We start from the raw sequence: 19021 nt of genomic DNA, 5'->3' as shown, positions 1-19021 counted from the left end.
CTACCCTGGCCTATTCTGAGGTTGTCAGAAAATGTCCAGTGTGGTGGGAGCTGACCAAGGCCAGCTGCAGTGCAGATGGATTGGCGGTAACAGACCCTTGCCAAGCGCCCCCGAGAGACAGGGTTCTATGACTAGTGAGGAATGGCTCACAATAGCTTGGACTTGAGTTTAAAAATACTAGGCTGAGAGGAAATAAGGTTATTGCCTAGGGGCAGATCTCTTTCCGGAGTAGGAGTAGAAGGGGACTGTAGGGGAGGAGTAGGAGGAGGAAGGGGAAGAGGAGGATACAGGAGGCCCTGGACAGCCCCAAGGGAGAGAGGCGGAAACCTAGGCTTTCCAACCCTGAGGAGCAGTGGTAGGAGGTGAAAGAAGGGAGGGCCTAGCCTGGAGGGGCGGAGGCCTCCAGTCTGCTGTCCTGGCTCCGCCTAGCCAGGCACAAACAGCTCCCAAAGCCAGCAGGGCTGAGGGCACCTGAGGTCTGGGCGCAGCTGCCAAAGTCCCCTCACTCTCTGGAGATCCACAAAGACTCTGGGGTTGGCTGTTGGCAAGAGAAGGCAGCAAAGGGCCTGCCATAGATTTCTCTCATTGGGTTTTCAAAATCACCCTCAAGCCAGGCACATACCCTCTGGCCCAGTCATTCTTATCTGGGAGTCTAAAGTGCCTAAAATGCATTTAAACCACAGAAAGAATTCTCCAAACAAGCTGCTCACCAACCAAGTCAGCTCTGATATGATGCTAAGTTTGAAAGTGCCATTTTGTTGCAGGGCCATTGACATGCCAGGGAGTAATTCTATCCTAATGTTAAAGTTAACCTGGTTTAAGTGCCAGGCCAAAAAAAAAAAAAAAAAAAAAAAAGGCAGATGACAGCCGACTGGAGCAAATCCAAGGAGTGCAAAATGCATGAGGACACCTCCAAACACACTGCGGGCCATGCAACAGACCCTAAACTATCCCCAAGCTCTGACTTTCGTGCATCCCCTGCTTACTGTCACATTATGGATTTGCTCTCCATACCAGGTCAGCCTGCACAGATCTGTGCTTCTGAGGACATGTGTCTTATGTTACAGAATATGTAAAGTTCCCACTACACACCTGACTGACAGAACAAGAACTGATCAATTTCAATTTGTTAGTTTGAAAATAAAATGACGCGGGGTGGTGGTGGATCATGCCTTTAATCCTAGCACTTGGGAGGAAGAAACAGGCAGATCTCTGTGTTCAAGGCCAGCCTGGTCTACAGTGTAAGTTCCAGGACAGCCAAGGCTACCCAAGAAACCCTGTCTCAATATAAATAAAAACAAACACATAAATGAAACGTGAGAAGACAGCCAGGCACAAGGGCCCATGCCTGCTCTCCCAGTCACATAAGGGGCTGAGGAAGGAAGACGCTTGAGACCACGAAGGAGTCTGAGGCCCTCCTGGGAAGCACAGCAAGGCCTCTTTCAAAAAACCAAAGCCAGACATGAAACTCCAGGCCGAGATACCAATCAGTGGAGCTTGCCCAGTGTGCACAAGACCCAGAATCCAGCACCGAGGTATATGTAATCTATGAGACTCAGGGTGACTTTCTTTTTCCTTTTGTTATTTACTCCCCCTCCCACCATCTTGATTTTACAAATTAACCTTTTTATTTGTTTGGTTTGGTTTTTCTAGACAGGGTTTCTTTGTGCATCCTTGGCTATCCTGGAACTCTCTGTGTAGACCAGGCTGGCCTGAAACACAGAGATCTGCCTGCCTCTGCCTCCCAAGTGTTGGGATTAAAGGCATAGGCCAGTACCGCCTGGCTACAAATTGACCTTTTTGAAGCTTAAAGACAAACACTTGAAGCTAAACAATCTCCAGAAAGCAAAGAAGTCACCTCAACCAATAGCCTGGCCCTTTCAGGCTACTCTGTGGCCCTTCAAAGCACGGGGCACAGAATTAGCCAGCACTTGGCAACAGACTGCTGAGAGCAGCACTTTCCGCTTCAGAGACTAAACACTTCCTCTCCTCCCTACCTCACCTTAGAGAAGATGACTGTTCCATAAGAACTCAAAACATGACACCCAGATGGGGATGGGAATGAGTATCTTTTCCCACCCATGGCCAACTGCTTTCCCAGTGCCATGCCAACCGGCAATAGCTGGTCCCAGCCATTTAACCAAGATGGAGTTTCTGTCTCAGACTGCCTAAGTGACCGGACCAAAGAACCAGGAAGTGGATAGAGGTCATGACCATTGATTAGAGGGTCTTAGTTTAAAAAAAAAAAAAAAGACCTACGTAAGCGCTCTGGGCAGGACCAAGGAAGCAGAGGCTCTGCAGGACAGGCAGGCAGGTGACAGGGCAGTCTGAACAGGACACTAAGGAAAAAGTATTCAAGTAAAGCCTAGCATTGTGGGTTCTAGTCCTTTCCAGCCTCTGGAATCTAATAATCACACATACACAAACTTTAGTTAGAATGGCATGTCATACACTAAGGTCATGGAGGCGACACAGACGTGTGTCACTCAATAATGGGGACATGTTCTGACGAATGCATCATCAGGTGATTTCATCATTGCAGGAGGTACAGCCTGTACCTACACAATCCCCACACGCATACACAGTGGCATGGCTTCCTTCACCTGGCCTCCATAGTGTGTCTATATCACATACACATGGCACTAGGATAGTCTACTGTATCCAGGGCCATGTTGAACGAAACAGCACAAAAATTAAGGACTCTGTCAATAAGGACTTGATGCACAAAGAGCCTTGAGTTCATATCCCAACACCCACATGAAAAAGTTGGGTAAGGGAGGTCAAAGCCTGTAATCCCAAAGCTGGGGAGGCAGAGGCATGAAGATCCCTGTCTAAAAAAGACCCTGTGGAAGGCGATTCAGGAAGAAACCCAGTGTTGATCTCTAACCTCCACATACGGGCACCTGCACACACACCTGCACACACACACACACACCTTAAACACAACATGAAACGATACTTAATCAAGAGACAGGGCAAACCAGAGACAGAAGAGGTGCCGCCAGTCTAGCAGGATACTTTAGAGGAAACTTTAAAAAGTCGGAGTACGCTCTGAAGTAACAGGGAGCATCGCATGGCAGGCACACAACAGTGGCAGTCACTTGTCATCCTCACCAGACTTCTGCGCTGTAAGCCACCCTACATGCCACATTTCTATATGCATGAGGCGCAGGTTTGCTTATGCCAGCATCTCCACAAGCTCGTGAGGAATGTGTCTCATGCAAGGTATGGCACTGGGCTTTAGTTCCTTTAGTCTCACGGGGCCATCTTTGTCCATGCAGCCCATCACTGACTCTGTCCAGGGGTACCAGCTGCCGCAGGACGCTCGTGGCCTCCCTTCCCCGTATCTTAACATGGAGCCATCTCCCAGCCTTGGGGTCTACGGTAACTCTCCATTTGGGTTTACATGCCTTGGAGAACAAAGAAGCAACAAAACATTGAGAAGTCCCTTAGTGGGAACTGTCTGAGAGCAGTGGGGTTTTACCCAGAAAGCAGAAATGACAAGGGAGACCCTCAGTCTCTGGAAAGCAAAGTTCTGCATTTGAGTTTAAGTAAAAATGAACCATATAAAGCCAGAACAGGACACCTGGGGACGAAAGGCCAACTAGAGACAGATGAAGTTCCACCAGCATAGCAGGACACTTTAAGAGAAACTTTTAAAAACTTCAAGTATGCTTTAAGGTAACAACAGAAAGCATCACAAGGTAACTGAAAGAGAAAAAATATGGAGAACCCAGGGCATGCACTAGAAACCAGCTGGACATTAGAAACACTGAGTCAGGTGGAGGGCTGACCTAAGCCAGCAGCCTGACAATGCTCAGGACACCTCTGAAGGAGCTGACAACAGACAGACCCGAGAGGCTGGGGACCACTTCCTAATGTCACTGGGAGCACGCAGCAGAACAGAGGACATGAGGAAAGGATGGGCCAGACTGGTAGCCCTCAAACACAGGCAAACCCCTCAGTCAAGGGGCAGCAAATCCACTCAGCTGGAATGCCAGATGGCCTCTGCCTGACTCTCCACCAGGGAACTTTGCTCTAGTGGGGGTTCCTCAGCTCTGACAGGAAGTGCAGCTCAGCAAGGTCGTCACCACGGGTCTGACTGGCTTCCAAACTGCCACTGCTCCAAGCCTCTGGGACACTCTGAAGTGCTGAGTGGGACTTTCTTTTTTGTTTTCTCGAGACAGGATTTCTGTGTAGCCCTGGCTGTCCTGGAACTCACTCTGTAGATCAGGTTGGCCTCGAACTCAGTCAGGGATCTGCTTGTCTCTGCTGGGATCAAAGGTGTGCGCCACCACACCCAGCTGAGAGTCTTAGTTTCTGACAAGCTTCCCAATGATGCTAATGTGCCTCTACAGCGGCAAAAACTTCTGTAATGAGGCTCTAGCACACCGATTTCAAGTCAAAGTGAACAAGCCCAGACTTGGGAGCTGGAAAAACCCTTTCTGGGGTCCAGCAACCTAAAACGGCAATCCTAGGGTGAGTGAGCCCTCTAACTACTGAAGTCCCAAAGACAGAGACTTACAGCTTAGGTGGGCAGTTAAGAGCAGTTGAACTATGGAACTCTCCCAATAAAAATAGGGGATATCAGACTGCAGTGGCCAAGCCTACAGTCCAAACTACTCCAGAGATTGAGGTAAGCTGATCTCAAGTTGGAAGACCAGCCTGAACAACAAAACAAGACTCCAACATGGGGTGGGGGGACTTTTTCCTGGAGGAAATGAGAAAGGGTGGAGTCAAAATGTACGAGTTAGGTGCTTAAACAACAACCCAGGCACTCAGAACTTGCTCAGAGAACCAAATCCTAGGAGCTGTCCTTCTGCACACGTGTCTAAATGGAATCATGTCTGCCCCACCCACTCCTCCGCACAGCCTCTGCCAGGTCTTCCTCCAGGGGAGAGGTAACTGCAGACAGGGAGCCTCTGGTGACTCAGGAGTCCAGAAGCTAAATCTGTGCCCTGCAGCTGCAGTCACAGGACCCTGTCCCCGCCTTCCGTTGAGCCCTCCAGCCCCAGCCTGTCCTCGTTCACTCCAGAGCCACTCTGTCATCCCTGAGTCCCTGTCTTAGGCTCATCTTCAGGAGTGTCCCACCCCTCCGAGGTTCAGCCCTGAGCCTTAACATTCCCGCAACATCGGTGTAGCCCCGCTTTAAAAGATGTGCCACTATCACCGTGTTCCCGAGGGTGCCTCGGGTAACCCCCTGGGATGTTGAGGTCCTACAAACATCCCTTTGTGTCCAGTGCGGGCACACAGGAAGTGCTCAGAAGCAGCTGCGCGGGTATCAGAGGCTCGCAGGGCCAGGCAGGAGCAGTCATCGGGACCCTCACCTTGTAGACTTTTCCGAAGGCGCCATCGCCCAGCTCGCCCACAATCTCCCACACGTCGTTGGGGTCCAGGTCCCGGCGGACATGCTCATATTCACGGGACTTTCTCTTCTCGAAGTTGGATAAGCGCAAGATGCGGCGGAAATTGGCGAAAGCCATGCTGGGTCCGGAGTGCGGCGGGAGGACTCGCGGCTTCACAGAGCCGCCCTCCCCGCAGCGCAGCGCCGGTCGAATGCGTCCGCGGCTGCCGGGAGCTGCCGGAACCGTGGCCCGCCCCGCTCCGCCTCGCCCCGCCCCCTCCTGGACCCGCCCGCAGGATGCCCGGCAACCGCGCGCGCGTCGGTCTCCGCCGGCTCCACCTGCTCCGCGGCGCCCCGAGACCCCTCAATTGGCTGCGGGAGGTCCCGGCTCCGCCCGCGCCGCGGGGCACTCTGGAGACTGTAGTCCACCGGATGGCCTGCCAGCGGCCCTGCTGCGCCTCCCGGAACCCCAAGTCTTCGGGGTACGGCTGGCGCCCTGCTATCGTCGTCGGTGCCAAGCCGGTGCATCAGCGCAAAAAATGTGCCTACAGCGGCCTGGCTCCCTCTTTTCCCGTGCGGGACGCCTGCGTCCCTCGCCCCGTGGTTCACGCAGGTCCTCGGTGCTCCTCGCCCCAGGGTTCACGCGAGTCCCAGGCTGTCTTCACCCCGCTTCCTACGCGGGTCCCAAGCACGGTTGTTGCCTCCAAGTGCGCAGAAGGCAGAGCCCGGCGGCGGCGCGTCCCCCAATCTGGGCCTTTCCCCGTCCCAGCCAGCCACAGAGGGCCAGGACTCAGGACAAGAAACAGAGTCTCTTTGGGACCTATTAGGCTTCGGGTTAGGATAGCAGATATATTCCTTATTAAATAAAACTTTCTAGTTCTTTTACCAACCATAATGATAATAATAAAAAGCCTCTTTAGAGATAAAACCGCAGACATCTCGGAAACCGTACTTGTCCATCCTGGCGGCGGGACCCTGGTCTCTCTACCTTAACTGCTGGCGCCCTTTTCTTGGTATCAGGACGTGGGTTCTAGTGCACAGTGCTGTGGGCTGAGCAGCTGCAGGGCCTGTGATGGTGACCCTCCCCCTGAACAAGTGAGGCACCCTCCCCTCGAGAGAGCATTTAGACGGCTGCTCCCCTTCCACGGGACTCTGTTCGCAAATAACCCTGGAGCTGCGCGCAAGCGCCAAGTGCGGCTTCCCACTAGGAAAGCCAGCTGGAGAGTGAATGCGATGCCCCGGGGATGCAAAGGGCACCCCGAATAAAGACTGCCCCAGTTTCGACTGTTCCAGCCACTGAATGAGTGTGGAGAAATTGTATCATTAAGAGAAAGAAATGTCACGCAAAACTGCTCTCGTTGAGTCAGCCTGTGAGCGTGCCAAAGGGTAGATCTGTCACTGATTCGGTTCTGCGGGACCCGCTGAAGTTTGTGCAGCTATACCGGGTAGGCAGAGGGTCAGAATGCGCTGACCAGTGCCGGGAGCTGCAGAAGAAAACAAAGTGAGAATAAAAATAGAAAGATCCCCTCAAAAATGTCATGCTACGTGAAGGAAACCAGACCCAAAGACGGCATGAGGTAAGACTGCATTTATACTACCGGTCCAGAAAAGGCAAAGCTGTGAAGAGCCTGTTAAGGATTGGCTTCCAGACAAGGGGACTGGCTGGAAAGAGCGATGCGGAATCTCACTGGGGTGTTGAAAATGCCCGGAAACTACAGTGACAGTTCCGCAACGGGAAACTTGTCCCACATCACTAGAGTGACTTTTGTTTTTGTAAGATGTTGGGCGGGGTATGTAAATTACATATTTAAAAAAAATAGCAATAAAAGGAGGTTCAACAGAGTCAAAGCTACTTTGAAACTTAGGTTAAATCCTCTATTTCTGGCTACAGGGCCTCACAGTGATGAATGAAGAAGGTCGGAGGGTTGTGGCCTTCCCCATCCTACCTTCTGGAACAGCTTAAAAGAGAAATTATCAATTCTGTTACATTCGATAAATAGTGCATTTGATGTGTAGATCTCAATTACTGAGAATGAGTTTGCATAATGGTTTTTCTGTGTAACAACCCTGACTGTCCTGGAATTCACTTTGTAAATTAGGCTGGCCTCATCAAGATCTACTTGCCTGTGCCTCCAATACCCAGTGAGTTTGCATAGTTTTATTAGAAGCTTTTCATTTTCTTTGAATTGCTGGTCAGTGTCCTTTGCCATTTTTGTTGGGTTTGTTTATTTTGATTTTCAAGACAGGGTTTCTCTGTGTAGCCCAGGCTGGCCTCGAACTCACTGAAATACACAGTGAAAAATGTGCATATTAAAAAAATCAGGTTTCCTGTCTTTTTTTTTTAATTTATTATGAATACAACACCCTGCCTCCATGTACACATAAGAGGGCACTAGATCTCATTACAGATGGTTGTGAGCCACCATGTGGTTGCTGGGAATTGAACTCATGACCTTTGGAAGAGCAGTCAGTGCTCTTAACCTCTGAGCCATCTCTCCAGCCCTCCTGTCTTTTTTGATACTAGGAATTTTACTATTTATTTGTGTGTGCATTCATGGTGTGTGTGTGTGTGCGTGCACTTGTGTATGTGTGTGTGTGTGTGTTTGTGCAAGGGCATGCATACATATGTGGAGGTCAGAGGATACTTTTAAGAGTTAGTGCTTGTTCATGGTCAGCATGGTCTACAGAGCAAGTTCCAGGACATGCTCCCAAGCTACCCAGAGATACCCTGTCTCAAAAAACCAAAACCAAAAAAAAAAAAAAAAAAAAAAACCATCTCCTCTCCCTATGTGGGTCCTGAGGATTAACTCCAGTCCTCAAGCCACCCCCCCCCCACACACACACATACACTGAGCCATCTCACAGGACTTGAATTTTTAAAAATACTATCTTGCTAGGGTTAGATATTGAAAATGTTTCCTCTCAACCTTTCATCCATATGTTAACTTTGTTCATGGTGTCTTCTATGAACAAGTGTGAACTATTGATATAATCAAATCTGCTTTTATCTTCATGTGAGTATGGGTATTCCCCTGCTACTGAGGATTGAACCCTGGACCTTGTACACAGGGAACATGCTCTGTGACAGAACTACACACCCAGGTGGAGAGATGGCTCAGTGGTTAAGAGCAATGACTACCCTTCCAGAGGAAGAGTCCATTCCTAGCACCTACACAGCAGTGCAGTCATCTGTTAGGCCAGCCCCATGTGATCTCACATGCTCCCTCTTCTGGCCTTCCCAGGCACTGCATTCTGGTGGTGCACAGACGTGCATGTAGGAAAAACACCCATAAACATTAAAAAAAAAAAGTCAATGTAGGCCAAGCATGGTGGTGCACACCCTTAATCCCAGCAATACAGAGCAGGTAGATCTCTGAGTTCAAGGCCAACCTGGTCTACTGAGTGAGTTCCAAACCAGGGCTAAACAGAGAAACCCCATCTTAAAAGAACAACAATCAAGTTCATTGACATTTAATCTACATTAAATAGAAATGCACCCCTTAAGGCTCACTGTTGGTGAGTTTTGCCAAGACAAGGCTGTCACCAGTCAGGGTAGAGAACATCTCCATTACCTCTTCAGGCAATTCTTACTCCTACTCCTTTGCAAACTTTACCATCCCCCCTCCATGATGGAGATTAAACCCAGGCCCTTATGCATGCCAGGGTTTAATGTCTTTTAGCCCAGCATATTTCATAGATTCATTGTGTTGAATGTATTCATGACTCATTCATCTTTATTGTCAGGTAGTATTCTACTGTGCGGATATACCATCACCATTAATACATTCAACTGCCCAGGGGCAGTTGGTGTTGGGTTCTATCCATCTGGTTATTATGAATAAAGCTGAAACAAACACATGGTGTCAGAGCATGGAAATGATGGAGCTCAGGACATATGACCTCAACTCTGTCGACCTTCATCCAATGGTTTTCGAGACAGGATTTCTCTATAGCTTTTGGAGCCTGTCCTGGAACTCACTCTGTAGACCAGACTGGGCTCAAACTCATGGAGATCCGCTTGCCTCAGCCTCTCAAGTACCGAATGAAAGGCATGCAGCACCACCACAACCGCCAGCTTCTCTTAGTTCTCTTGTGTTTTCATTTCCCTTCCTAATAAGCACATATTGTCTAGGTGGCCTGGAGAGCTGCTTTGGCACTGGGCTCAAATAGGCCCTCCTGGTCTAGAAGTCAAATAGGAAATACCCACATCGAAGCCAGAGAACAGTGAGAAGCCATTTCATTCTCTCTTACTGTCCTCACTAGATAGATCAGCCGGGTTATCTTAGGGACCTGTCCAACATTCTAGTTCTGGAGCGGAATTCTCCATTCCGTTGTCAGGTTGCCAGGACCTCCAGCCTAAAGCTGCTGAGATGAAACTGAAGCAAGGGTCTTTTCTGTGGTTCCTTTACCTGGACAAAATCTACTGCTTGTTGTCTTTGAGAAATGTGAAGGCCTTGATGGAGTATTTTCACCTTCTGGACGCGCACCGAAGGAACACCTTGAATGGTCAGTTCTTTCCCACACGGAGCCCCAAACTATCTCCTTAACGTTTGTTTCATCTTGTCACGGAAGCCCTGAGACTGATGGCGGTTCAGAGCAAAGGATGAAACCACAGGCTCCAGGGTCAGACTGCGCTCTACCCACAATTCCTTGGTGATTTGATGAGCATGTCATCTCCTCCTAGGGGTTCAAGTTCTTCTTCTACCCTCTCATTTGTCTCCCACCTGTGTCCTCTCCCCCAACCCAGGGTCCTTTCCCACATTCGTGTCATTTTGTTTTGCTTTGGGACTCACTGATTTCAACCAGGGTTGTCTGTGTCTAATGGTGTTTGTGAGTTACCAAAAATGTCCATCTGCCGGGTCCTCTGGCAGGTAGGGCTGTGGGAGAGCCAGTACAGACGGTCTCTTCCCCGGGCTGATCGGGATGATGAGTGTGGGTGAACCAGGCACTCCCTCTCCCCATCCCCCACCCCCACCACCGGCCTCCTAGCTACCGGAGAGAACCACACTGAGTCGGGAGACTTATCGAAGTAGAGTCTCGCTTTATTGTAAGAGGCATATGCTTATATAGGGTTGAGAAAGAAGATGGGGACCTGAAGATGGGGTGAGGTGTAAGGGCCAATAATATTCCACCATGTTAGCTGGGCAGAGGCAGTTTTGCTGAGACAAGTCGCCAAACTCTAGCCAGGCTCAGGAAGTTCCACTAGGCCTTTTTAGCTGTGTCACCGAGACCACACGATAACAGAAGGCCAAGTGAAACAGCCTGGATTCTTTTTTTTTTTTTTTTTTTTTTTGGTTTTTGGAGACAGGGTTTCTCTGTATTGTTTTGGAGACTGTCCTGGAACTCACTCTGTAGACCAGGCTGGCCTCGAACTCATAGAGATCCGCCTGCCTCTGCCTCCCGAGTGCTGGGATTAAAGGTGTGCGCCACCAACGCCCGGCGCCTGGATTCTTTTTAAACCTCAGTATAAATAAGATTTTGGACCAATCCAACCATCACTCTCACCTCACAAAAGAAAATGTCACTGTGAAGAAAGAACACTCATAAAGATTTCTTAATTTTTATTTTTTTGAGAAAGGTCTCACTGTGTTCTTCCCTAGCTTGGCACTCGCAAAGACCTTCTACCTCTGCCTCCTAAATGCTGAGGTTAGCTGTGTGCACTTGGATTGTTGTCTTAAAAGACAAACAAACAGTAATGAGGGAGGGGTTGTAGCTCGTTAGTAGACATATGTAGCATGATCTCAGGCCCCGGCACCGAACAATGAAACAAAAACAGCAAACTGAAAATATCTCCTTTTCCTCACACTGTCAGGCCGTGCTTTCCTCTGTACATACAGATTGGCATGAAATGCAATACCAGTCCTCCCTGATCCAGATAAGACAGCTGCAGGGCACCACGCTGTCCCTCAGAAAGCTAAGCCATACTGTCTCCCTGAGACATTTGTGGAGCAGAGTCTCATCTCCCTAGTAACCAAATAATCCCCCAATGACACAGTACTCAGGAGTCCAAGGCTGCTATCTGATCACCTAGGGTACGGACAGTGACCTGAAAGAGGGACAGTACAGCTTCATGGTTTGCTTCCTGGGAGAACAACTTCAGGCCTTGGGGACTTGGGTGACCGACCAGAGTCATCTTGCTGCAAAACAGTATTGATTTTACAGCTACAAGGTCCCACAGGACACACCTCCAGGAGCACCCTGCCATCCTTGTGTGGATACAGTATGTTGCTCTTAGTGTTCACGCCTGATAGAGCACACAGAAGGATCCTCCAAGTGGCCACCAGGCCAAAGCTGACATTGTGACCATAGGTTTATTGTGGTCCTTGGTTGCTTCCAATTGGGATTCCAAATGACAGTGACCAAGAGTTTTATATACTCAGCAGGGCCCGGAGATAGTTTTTTTTTTTTTTCTTTTCCTTTCTTTAAACCATTTTCAAGCCAGGTGGTAGTGGTGCAAGCCTTTAATCCCTTCACTTGGGAGGCAGAGACAGGAGGATCTCAGTGAGTTTGAGACCAGCCTGGTCTACTAAGCAAGTTCAAGGACAGCCAGGACTACACAGAGGAACACTGTCTTGAAAAAACAAAAACAAAACAAAAAAAAATTCAAAAATGTTTTATGTGTGTTTGGCTGCCTGTATGTCTGTATACTAACCACTTTTGTGCCCCGTACCTGTGAAGGCCAGAAAAAGGACATCAGACCCCCTAGAACTGGAGCTATAAACAATTGTGAGCCACTGTGTTGGGAATTGTGTAGGTGTTGGGACTTGAACTTGGATCCTCTGAAAGAGCAGCCAGTACTCTTAGCTGCTAAGTCATCTCTCTAGCCTGTTTGTGTTTTGACTCTGTAGACCAAGTGGGCTTGCACTGGTAGCAATCCTTCTGCCTCAGCCTTCTGAGTGCTGAGATTATTGGCATGGGCCACCACTCCAGGTCTGGAGATAGCTTTGGGAATCCAGAGGCAAAGGGGAAGCTGGGCATGATGGCTGCTAAACTGGGTCCGGTGTGGTCTCCTACACTCTACATAGAGTTCCAGGCCAGCCATCGGTAAGATCCCATATGAACAGCAAAACAAAACAAAGCCAACCAAACAAACAAAACAACAGAGGGGAAGCTACACATATAAAATCACACTTGAGAATCCCATAGCTAGATTCTTTTTGGTCTTTTTAAAAAAATATTTGTTTACGTATGTAAGTGACATGTTTTCATGCACGCTGGAAGAGAGAATCAGATCCTGTTACAGATGGTTGTGAGTTAACATGTGGGTGCTGGATATTGAACTTGAGAGTTCTGGAAAAGGAGCTAGAGCTCTTAATCACTGAGCCGTTTCTCCAGTCCCATTTTTTTGTTTGTTTGTTTTGTTTTTGAGACAGGGTTTCTCTGTGTACCCTGGCTGTCCTGGAACTGAATTGGTAGACCAGGCTGACCTTGAATCACTGAGATCTGCCTCCCAAGTGTTGTGATTAAAGGTGTGCACCACTGTTATCCTGCTCAATTTTCATTTAAAATTTCAATTTTGCTTCTGGAACAACTGAAATAACAAATATGCAACAGCAGACACATTATAAAAGAGGAAACGGAAATAAATGTGGATACAGGTGTGTGCTCCTGTGTCTGCCATTCCTGGTGCCAATAGACTATTTCTCCACTGGAAAGAGAAAAAGACTTACTTGACTTGACTTCCAGGTCACAGTCCCACTGTGCTGCTCTCATCTCATTCTGGCTGCAATGGTTGGTAAGTGGGATGACAAGAACCTTCCTGTCCTTTAAATGACAGTGCTTTCCCTACATGTTTCTGGTTGAATGTGCTAACTAATGCACAAAGGATGTGGCTTCATAGTAGTGAGTGCACAGCTGCCACCAGGGTGACCCACATATGAGCCCCAACTCTGCCACTCAAAAGTGAGACCGCCAGGAGCGCACACCTTTAATCCCAGCACTTGGGAGGCGGAGGCAGAGGGATTTCAGTGAGTTCAAGGCCAGCCTGGTCTACAAAGCAAGTTCCCGGACCCACAGACCAGCAGCAGCCATATCACATTGGAGCTGGGGAACAAGGTAGAGTCTGTCCCAGGCCACATTCCCTGAAGCAGGAACTATACTTGACAAGATCCATAAACAGCTGATGTGCTGGCAATGGGGTGTGCCACCACCTCCCTGTTTGGGTTCTCAGGGTTTGCAAAGGTTCCTAACATAGGGAAGCCTCCCTCCCCCTCCACAGCCAGAAGCCTTTGCTCTGAGTAAGCATGGAAAACTCTAGGGAGTCTCTCATAGGAGAGGAATGATTTTTAACATCCCATTCTGATGAAAGGACTCATGGGAAAGGCTGAGGAAAACATCAGGATCTTTGAAAAAATATTTTATGTGAGTATCTGTATGTGCAAGATGTATGTGTCCACATGTGTTCATGGGAAGGTCAAAGGGCAACTCTGGGGAGTTCAGTCTCTCCTTATGCTTTTGCATAGGTTCTGGGGAATCAAACGTAGTTCTCCAGGCTTGCACGACAGGATAGGTGTTTTTACTGGCAGAGCCATCTCTTCCACCCAAATGTTAACATCTTTAACAAAGTTAGAAGGAAACTCTCTTTCCTTGAAAAGAGCCCCTCATTCATCAGCAGTTTGTCTGTCTGTCATTGGTGATATGTGTAAAATAGTCTTTTACCGGGATCAGGAGGCAAGCACCAACCACCACCATGTTTTCTGGGCAAGTATGTCAACTGGTCACGCAGTTTCCATAACTTCACACGCTGCTTCTCCACAGCAAAGGCAAGTAAAAGCTTGAGGAACTGTGGAAGGTTCAGTGTGAAGCCAGAAACCAAATACTGTCATTCTTCTTAGCACAGTAAGCTTCCAACACTTCTGCATTTTTATGTGGCTCCTGATTTAGCATTTTGGGACTGTTTTAGAAAAATCCATCTGGTCCTCTCTCCCCTAGATGTGCTGTTTTTCCATTTCCTCCACCATGTGACTAACCTGAAAGTCCCACAGATCAAGATGATATTTGAAATGCTGGACTGGACTGCTGTAGGAGAGATTGGTTTTGACCAGTTCTATGTGTTGGTTTGCATAGTGCTGTCACATCAGGTGAGTACCAGGGTTGGCAGAGCAGGAACGGGGCAGGGGAGAGAGGGCTGGACTGTGCCCCATTTTGATAAAGCTGACACTGAAGTGAGGCAGGGGAATGCTTTTCCATCACTACAAATGGGTGGATGGAAAATAGAATGGGAAATTCATTATTGGTTCCTGAATCAACCTGGACATTCTAGCACCTTCCCAGCTTCTCTCTGTAGCTGCCACTCATCTCCAACCATCCCACACTGCCTTTCCATGTCAGAAAAATGTTGCCCATACACAACTGCCCACCTTTCTTGGCCTGCCTGTCCTCCAGGCTGATGAGTTTGTTTGTTTTTTGAGACAGGGTTTCCTCTGTATCACAGTTCTGGCTGTCCTGGAACTCACTCTGTAGTCCAGGCTGGCATCAGACTCACAGAGATCCGCCTGCCTCTGCCTCCCGAGTGCTGGGATTAAAGGTGTGCATAGCCACTGTCCAACTGGGCTGATGAGTTTCAAAGTGCCACCACCCATCCCAAGTATCTCCCTCACTCCTGCCCTGGCTAGTCCTTGGGTTCAGAGGATTTTCTGCTGAGGCCAACACAAAGGGAAGGGGGGTGTTATTCCCTGGATTCCACCCTTACCATGAGACACTAGCTGTGTGTTTGCTAGTTTCTGTTTCTTGAGGGAAGGGATCTGTTCGAGTACCAAGGTCAGAGCTTCCTGAGATCATCAGTACATGGCGGTAGAGAGAACGGTTCTTTAAGCAGAACTGATCCCCACAGGAGGGTCCCTTGAACTCAGGGACTCATGTGGGCCTTGTCCCACTTCACATAGCTCTTCCCAAAGTTTGGGAGTTTGCTTTTTGCTCTGGGCTCTCTAGGGAATGGCTGGTAACTATATACTTTTTAAAAAAGATTTATTTATTTTCTATACAGTGTTCTGTCTACATGCATGCCTGCAGGTCAGAGGAGGTCACAAGATCTCATTATGGATGGCTGTGAGCCACTATGTGGGTGCTGGGATTTGAACTCAGGACCTCTGGAAGAACAGCAGTGCTCTTAACCTCTGAGCCATTTCTCCAGCCCCTAACTACATAAATCTTGGTGTAACACCCTTACAGGTAGCACCAATATTCTCACACATTTCTCTCTAAATAGAACCGTCTGAAAGATCAATTTATGTACCGCCATTCCCGGCCGGTTTTTGACCTGCTCGACTTGGATGGGGAGTTGAAAATAGGCGCATCCAATTTCGAACTGTATAGATTTCTCTTCAATATTAAAAAGCAGGAACTCCGAGAGCTTTTCCATGACTTTGACATCACAGGTGATCGAGTAAGTGCAGATTTGTGAATTGTGGGGCGGAGGGCCATGTCCTGCACCAGTGGTGGGATGGTGGAGGCTGGCAATAGACTGGGAAAGAACTGAGACAAATAGGCCCTGGCAGAGAAAGGATTGGCCAATCAGACATGCAATTATAGAGGTTTCCAGGAGGCAGACTAAGGTGGTGATGACATGGTGGTCAGGGTAGCGTTTAGAGACTTGAATAAGCAGAAGGGAAGAAACTCTATGACAGAGCCAAGTGGGGGATGGGAACTTCTGCCTGTGTAAAGGAAAGCAGGGACCACAGTGGGAGGATGATGACAAGGTGACACTGTTCCCATGACGGTTTGCAACAGACTTCACCGTTCCTGGGTACCAGCCCCCCCCAGTCAGCTGGTAGCTGTTCTAACCCTAACCTCTAAGTTCTCAAGGGTTCAGAGTAACACACGATTACCACCTTACTGAACTTTGTTATGTTCCTTCTCCTCCCCTCCCCCAATAAAAGCTGCTTAATTACAAGGAATTTAAGCTGTATACAATCTTCTGCACTGACAAATCCACAGACAGGAAAAAAAGGAGGAAAGAAAGAGCGGAAGAGAGAGAGAGAGAGAAATGGAAAGATAAAGAGAAGTATCATCATCTAAGGAAGATGTTTTTGATGGGGATAAGCCGTAGGAGTCGGAGTCTCCTTTGATACGGAAGTGAGCATGACTAATTAAAATTAACATGGCCACATGAAGTAAAGCACCAAAGTACATCTTTATTTTATGTATGTGTGTATGTGTGTGTATGTACATATGTGTATGTATGTGTGCATACATACATGCTTTGTTCATTTACTTATTGTGTATGTATATATGTATGCATGCATGCATTGTTCATCTTTACTTATTCATTGAGACAGGGTCTCACAGTGTAGTCCTGGCTGGCCTGGAGCTGGCTATGTAGACCAGGTTGGCCTCACAGAGATCTGTCCCCAAGGGCCAGGATTAAAGGTTTGTGCCATTTATACCCAGTGTCTTTTAATTTTGAGACAGGGTCTCATGTAGCCCAGGCTGCCCTCAAACTTACTATATATAGTTGAAGATAACTTCGAGTTCCTGCTCCTCCTACCTCAATCTCCCAAGTGCTGTGATTACAAGGTGTGTACTTCTATGCCCGGCTGTCAAAGCAGGTTTCTATACCTGAGCTGCACTTCTGTCCCCACACAGCCATTCTGTCCATATGGTCCAGTTTCGCTTCTGCTTTTCAGCAGGCCACGCTCACAGATACCTGATGACTTACAGGGCCCAGCAGTTGAAGGAAGTGACCCATTCCCACTCTTTGTCAATGGTCCAATGCTCTTGGGATCCTTTCTAGGCTAAGCCCCCTTAGATGCCAGACTCCAGTGGGCCAGTGATGACAAGGCAGGCTGATTTTTTTTTTTAAAGATTTATTTATTATGGATACAATATTCCGTCTGCATGTATACCTGCAGGCCAGAAGAGGGCACCAGATTTCACTATAGATGGTTGTGAGCCATCATGTGGTTGCTGGGAATTGAACTAAGGACCTCTCCAAGAATAGCCAGTGCTCTTAATAATTGCCCAGCCATTGCTCCAGCCCCCAAGGCAGGCTGATTTTAAAGGATATGGAAGCTGGCTTTTTTCCTTTGAGACTGTTTCATTGAGACTCACTGTTGCCCAGGCTGATCTCCAACTTGTAGTATGAAATGATCCTCCTGCCTCAGCCTTGGGTTAACTGGGACTGCAGGAATATGTCACTGTTCCAGTTCAAGGTTGTGTGTTCCTTAGAGCCTGAATTACTCCAACATGTGAAGTGCTTAGAAAAAGGAATAAAACTTACTAGGGCAAAATATTAGTATGTGTCCCTGTTCCATTTTAACTTTCCATGAACCTGGTAAAGTGGTGCACACCTTTAATCCCAGTGTTTGGGAGGCAAGGCAGGAAGATCTCTGTGAATATGAAGGCAGTCTCATGTACACAGCGAGTTCCAGGACAGTCAGGGTTATGTAGAGACTATGTAGAGATACCTTGAATGACTTAAAAATTCTTTGGCATAAGATCTGTGAACTCTCTGCCACCAAGGGACTATATCATCGTTAAAACAACTGTGACAGGGCCCCAGACATTTGTACAACTGACTTCATGATGGAAGTACTATTTGGGCTGTAAAAATCTGAATGCAGACAGCACCACCAGCCAGAAAATGAAAACAAAGACCTAATCCATAAAAGCCCATAGTTCTGGCAAAGTCTCTAAATGTACTAACCCTTATTGGTTTTTGTAGTTCTGTTTCTGGCTGTTCAAGTATGTCAACCCAGAACATTTTTTTTAAAGCTCTCACTGAGAAAGGCTCAGTACCCTGGGCTCCTGAACACCCACCCAGTGTAGTCGCTGGATGGCTAATACTTTCTATTGGTTTAAATCATGTCCTGGCATTCTTCATCACAGTCATGTGCTTGGTGCAGGTGAGGCAGTGGTTAAAGACACACAGGTTATGCCTTTAGCCCTGCCATCAAGGTGGGGCTATTTCTCTGAGTCCCAGAGAAATTAAGAAACTTAATCAAACACGTCTCACAGGTGGTAGAACCAGGATGCCTGGGGTCTAAGTTTGCTGGACCTTTGGCAGATTGTACTTATTTTTATTTTATTAGTATTTCACCTGTATGTATGTCTGTGTGAGGGTGTTGAATCCTGGAGTTACAGATGTGAGCTGCTATATGGGTGCTGGGAATTGAACCTCGGTCCCCTGGAAGAACAGTCAGTTCTCATATCTGCTGAGCTATCTCTCTAGACCAGACAGATGGTTTTTGTGTGTTTGGAGAAGTTTTGTTGTGACAGATCCCTCTATGTAGCCCAGGCTAGCCTCTAACCTGTGATGCTCCCGCTTCTGTACCTATGTGCTGGATGCTGGGATCAGGCGTGTTTCACCGTGCCAGACCTCTTTTTAAATTTTAAGCTAACAAATTCAATTGGCTCAGAAATCGCTCCTGTTTAATGTTTATTACTATACCTCTCACTGTAAGTTTCTGAGGAACATGGCTGAAGACTGAAAAAAACATAGATCATTTATGACATACACCCATGACTTAAGGATTCTGACCTCAAGGCAACCAGTGAGCTTGAGGGTCCCCAAAACAACTAATATGATACTCAATACCATAATCAAACCTGATTATGACACCAATGGACTGATATCTGTTTAAGACACCCCAAGACAAAGTTCTCAGCACAAAGATTTATTTGCCCCAGAGGAACAAAGGGCAAAAGAGACAAAGACGGGAGACAGAGGATGAGGGAGAA

General features: G+C 47.9%; 2 protein-coding genes across 2 annotated transcripts in view; one reads left to right on the top strand and one right to left on the bottom strand.

Moving 5' to 3' along the window:
- The window catches only part of Stk10 (serine/threonine kinase 10), a 93286-nt gene extending 87711 nt beyond the window's left edge, over positions 1 to 5575 (bottom strand). The window contains exon 1 of the mRNA XM_040748428.1: positions 5328 to 5575. Within this exon, the coding sequence (XP_040604362.1) occupies positions 5328 to 5483 (156 nt within the window). The 5' untranslated portion in view covers positions 5484 to 5575. The remainder of the gene's footprint in view (positions 1 to 5327) is intronic.
- Positions 5576 to 9661: 4086 nt separating this feature from the next.
- Positions 9662 to 16455, top strand: Efcab9 (EF-hand calcium binding domain 9). Its single transcript, XM_040748427.1, has 4 exons — positions 9662 to 9850; positions 14276 to 14424; positions 15552 to 15728; positions 16222 to 16455. The coding sequence occupies exons 1-4, from the start codon at positions 9715 to 9717 to the stop codon at positions 16408 to 16410; spliced, it is 651 nt and encodes a 216-aa protein (XP_040604361.1). The 5' UTR covers positions 9662 to 9714; the 3' UTR covers positions 16411 to 16455.
- Positions 16456 to 19021: the final 2566 nt, after the last annotated feature.

The sequence above is a fragment of the Mesocricetus auratus genome, unplaced genomic scaffold (genome assembly GCF_017639785.1).
Source record: "Mesocricetus auratus isolate SY011 unplaced genomic scaffold, BCM_Maur_2.0 Super-Scaffold_100007, whole genome shotgun sequence".
Taxonomy (NCBI): Eukaryota; Metazoa; Chordata; class Mammalia; order Rodentia; family Cricetidae; genus Mesocricetus; species Mesocricetus auratus.
The sequence above is the reverse complement of the archived record's forward strand: the minus strand, read 5'-3'. Positions and strand labels throughout refer to the sequence as shown.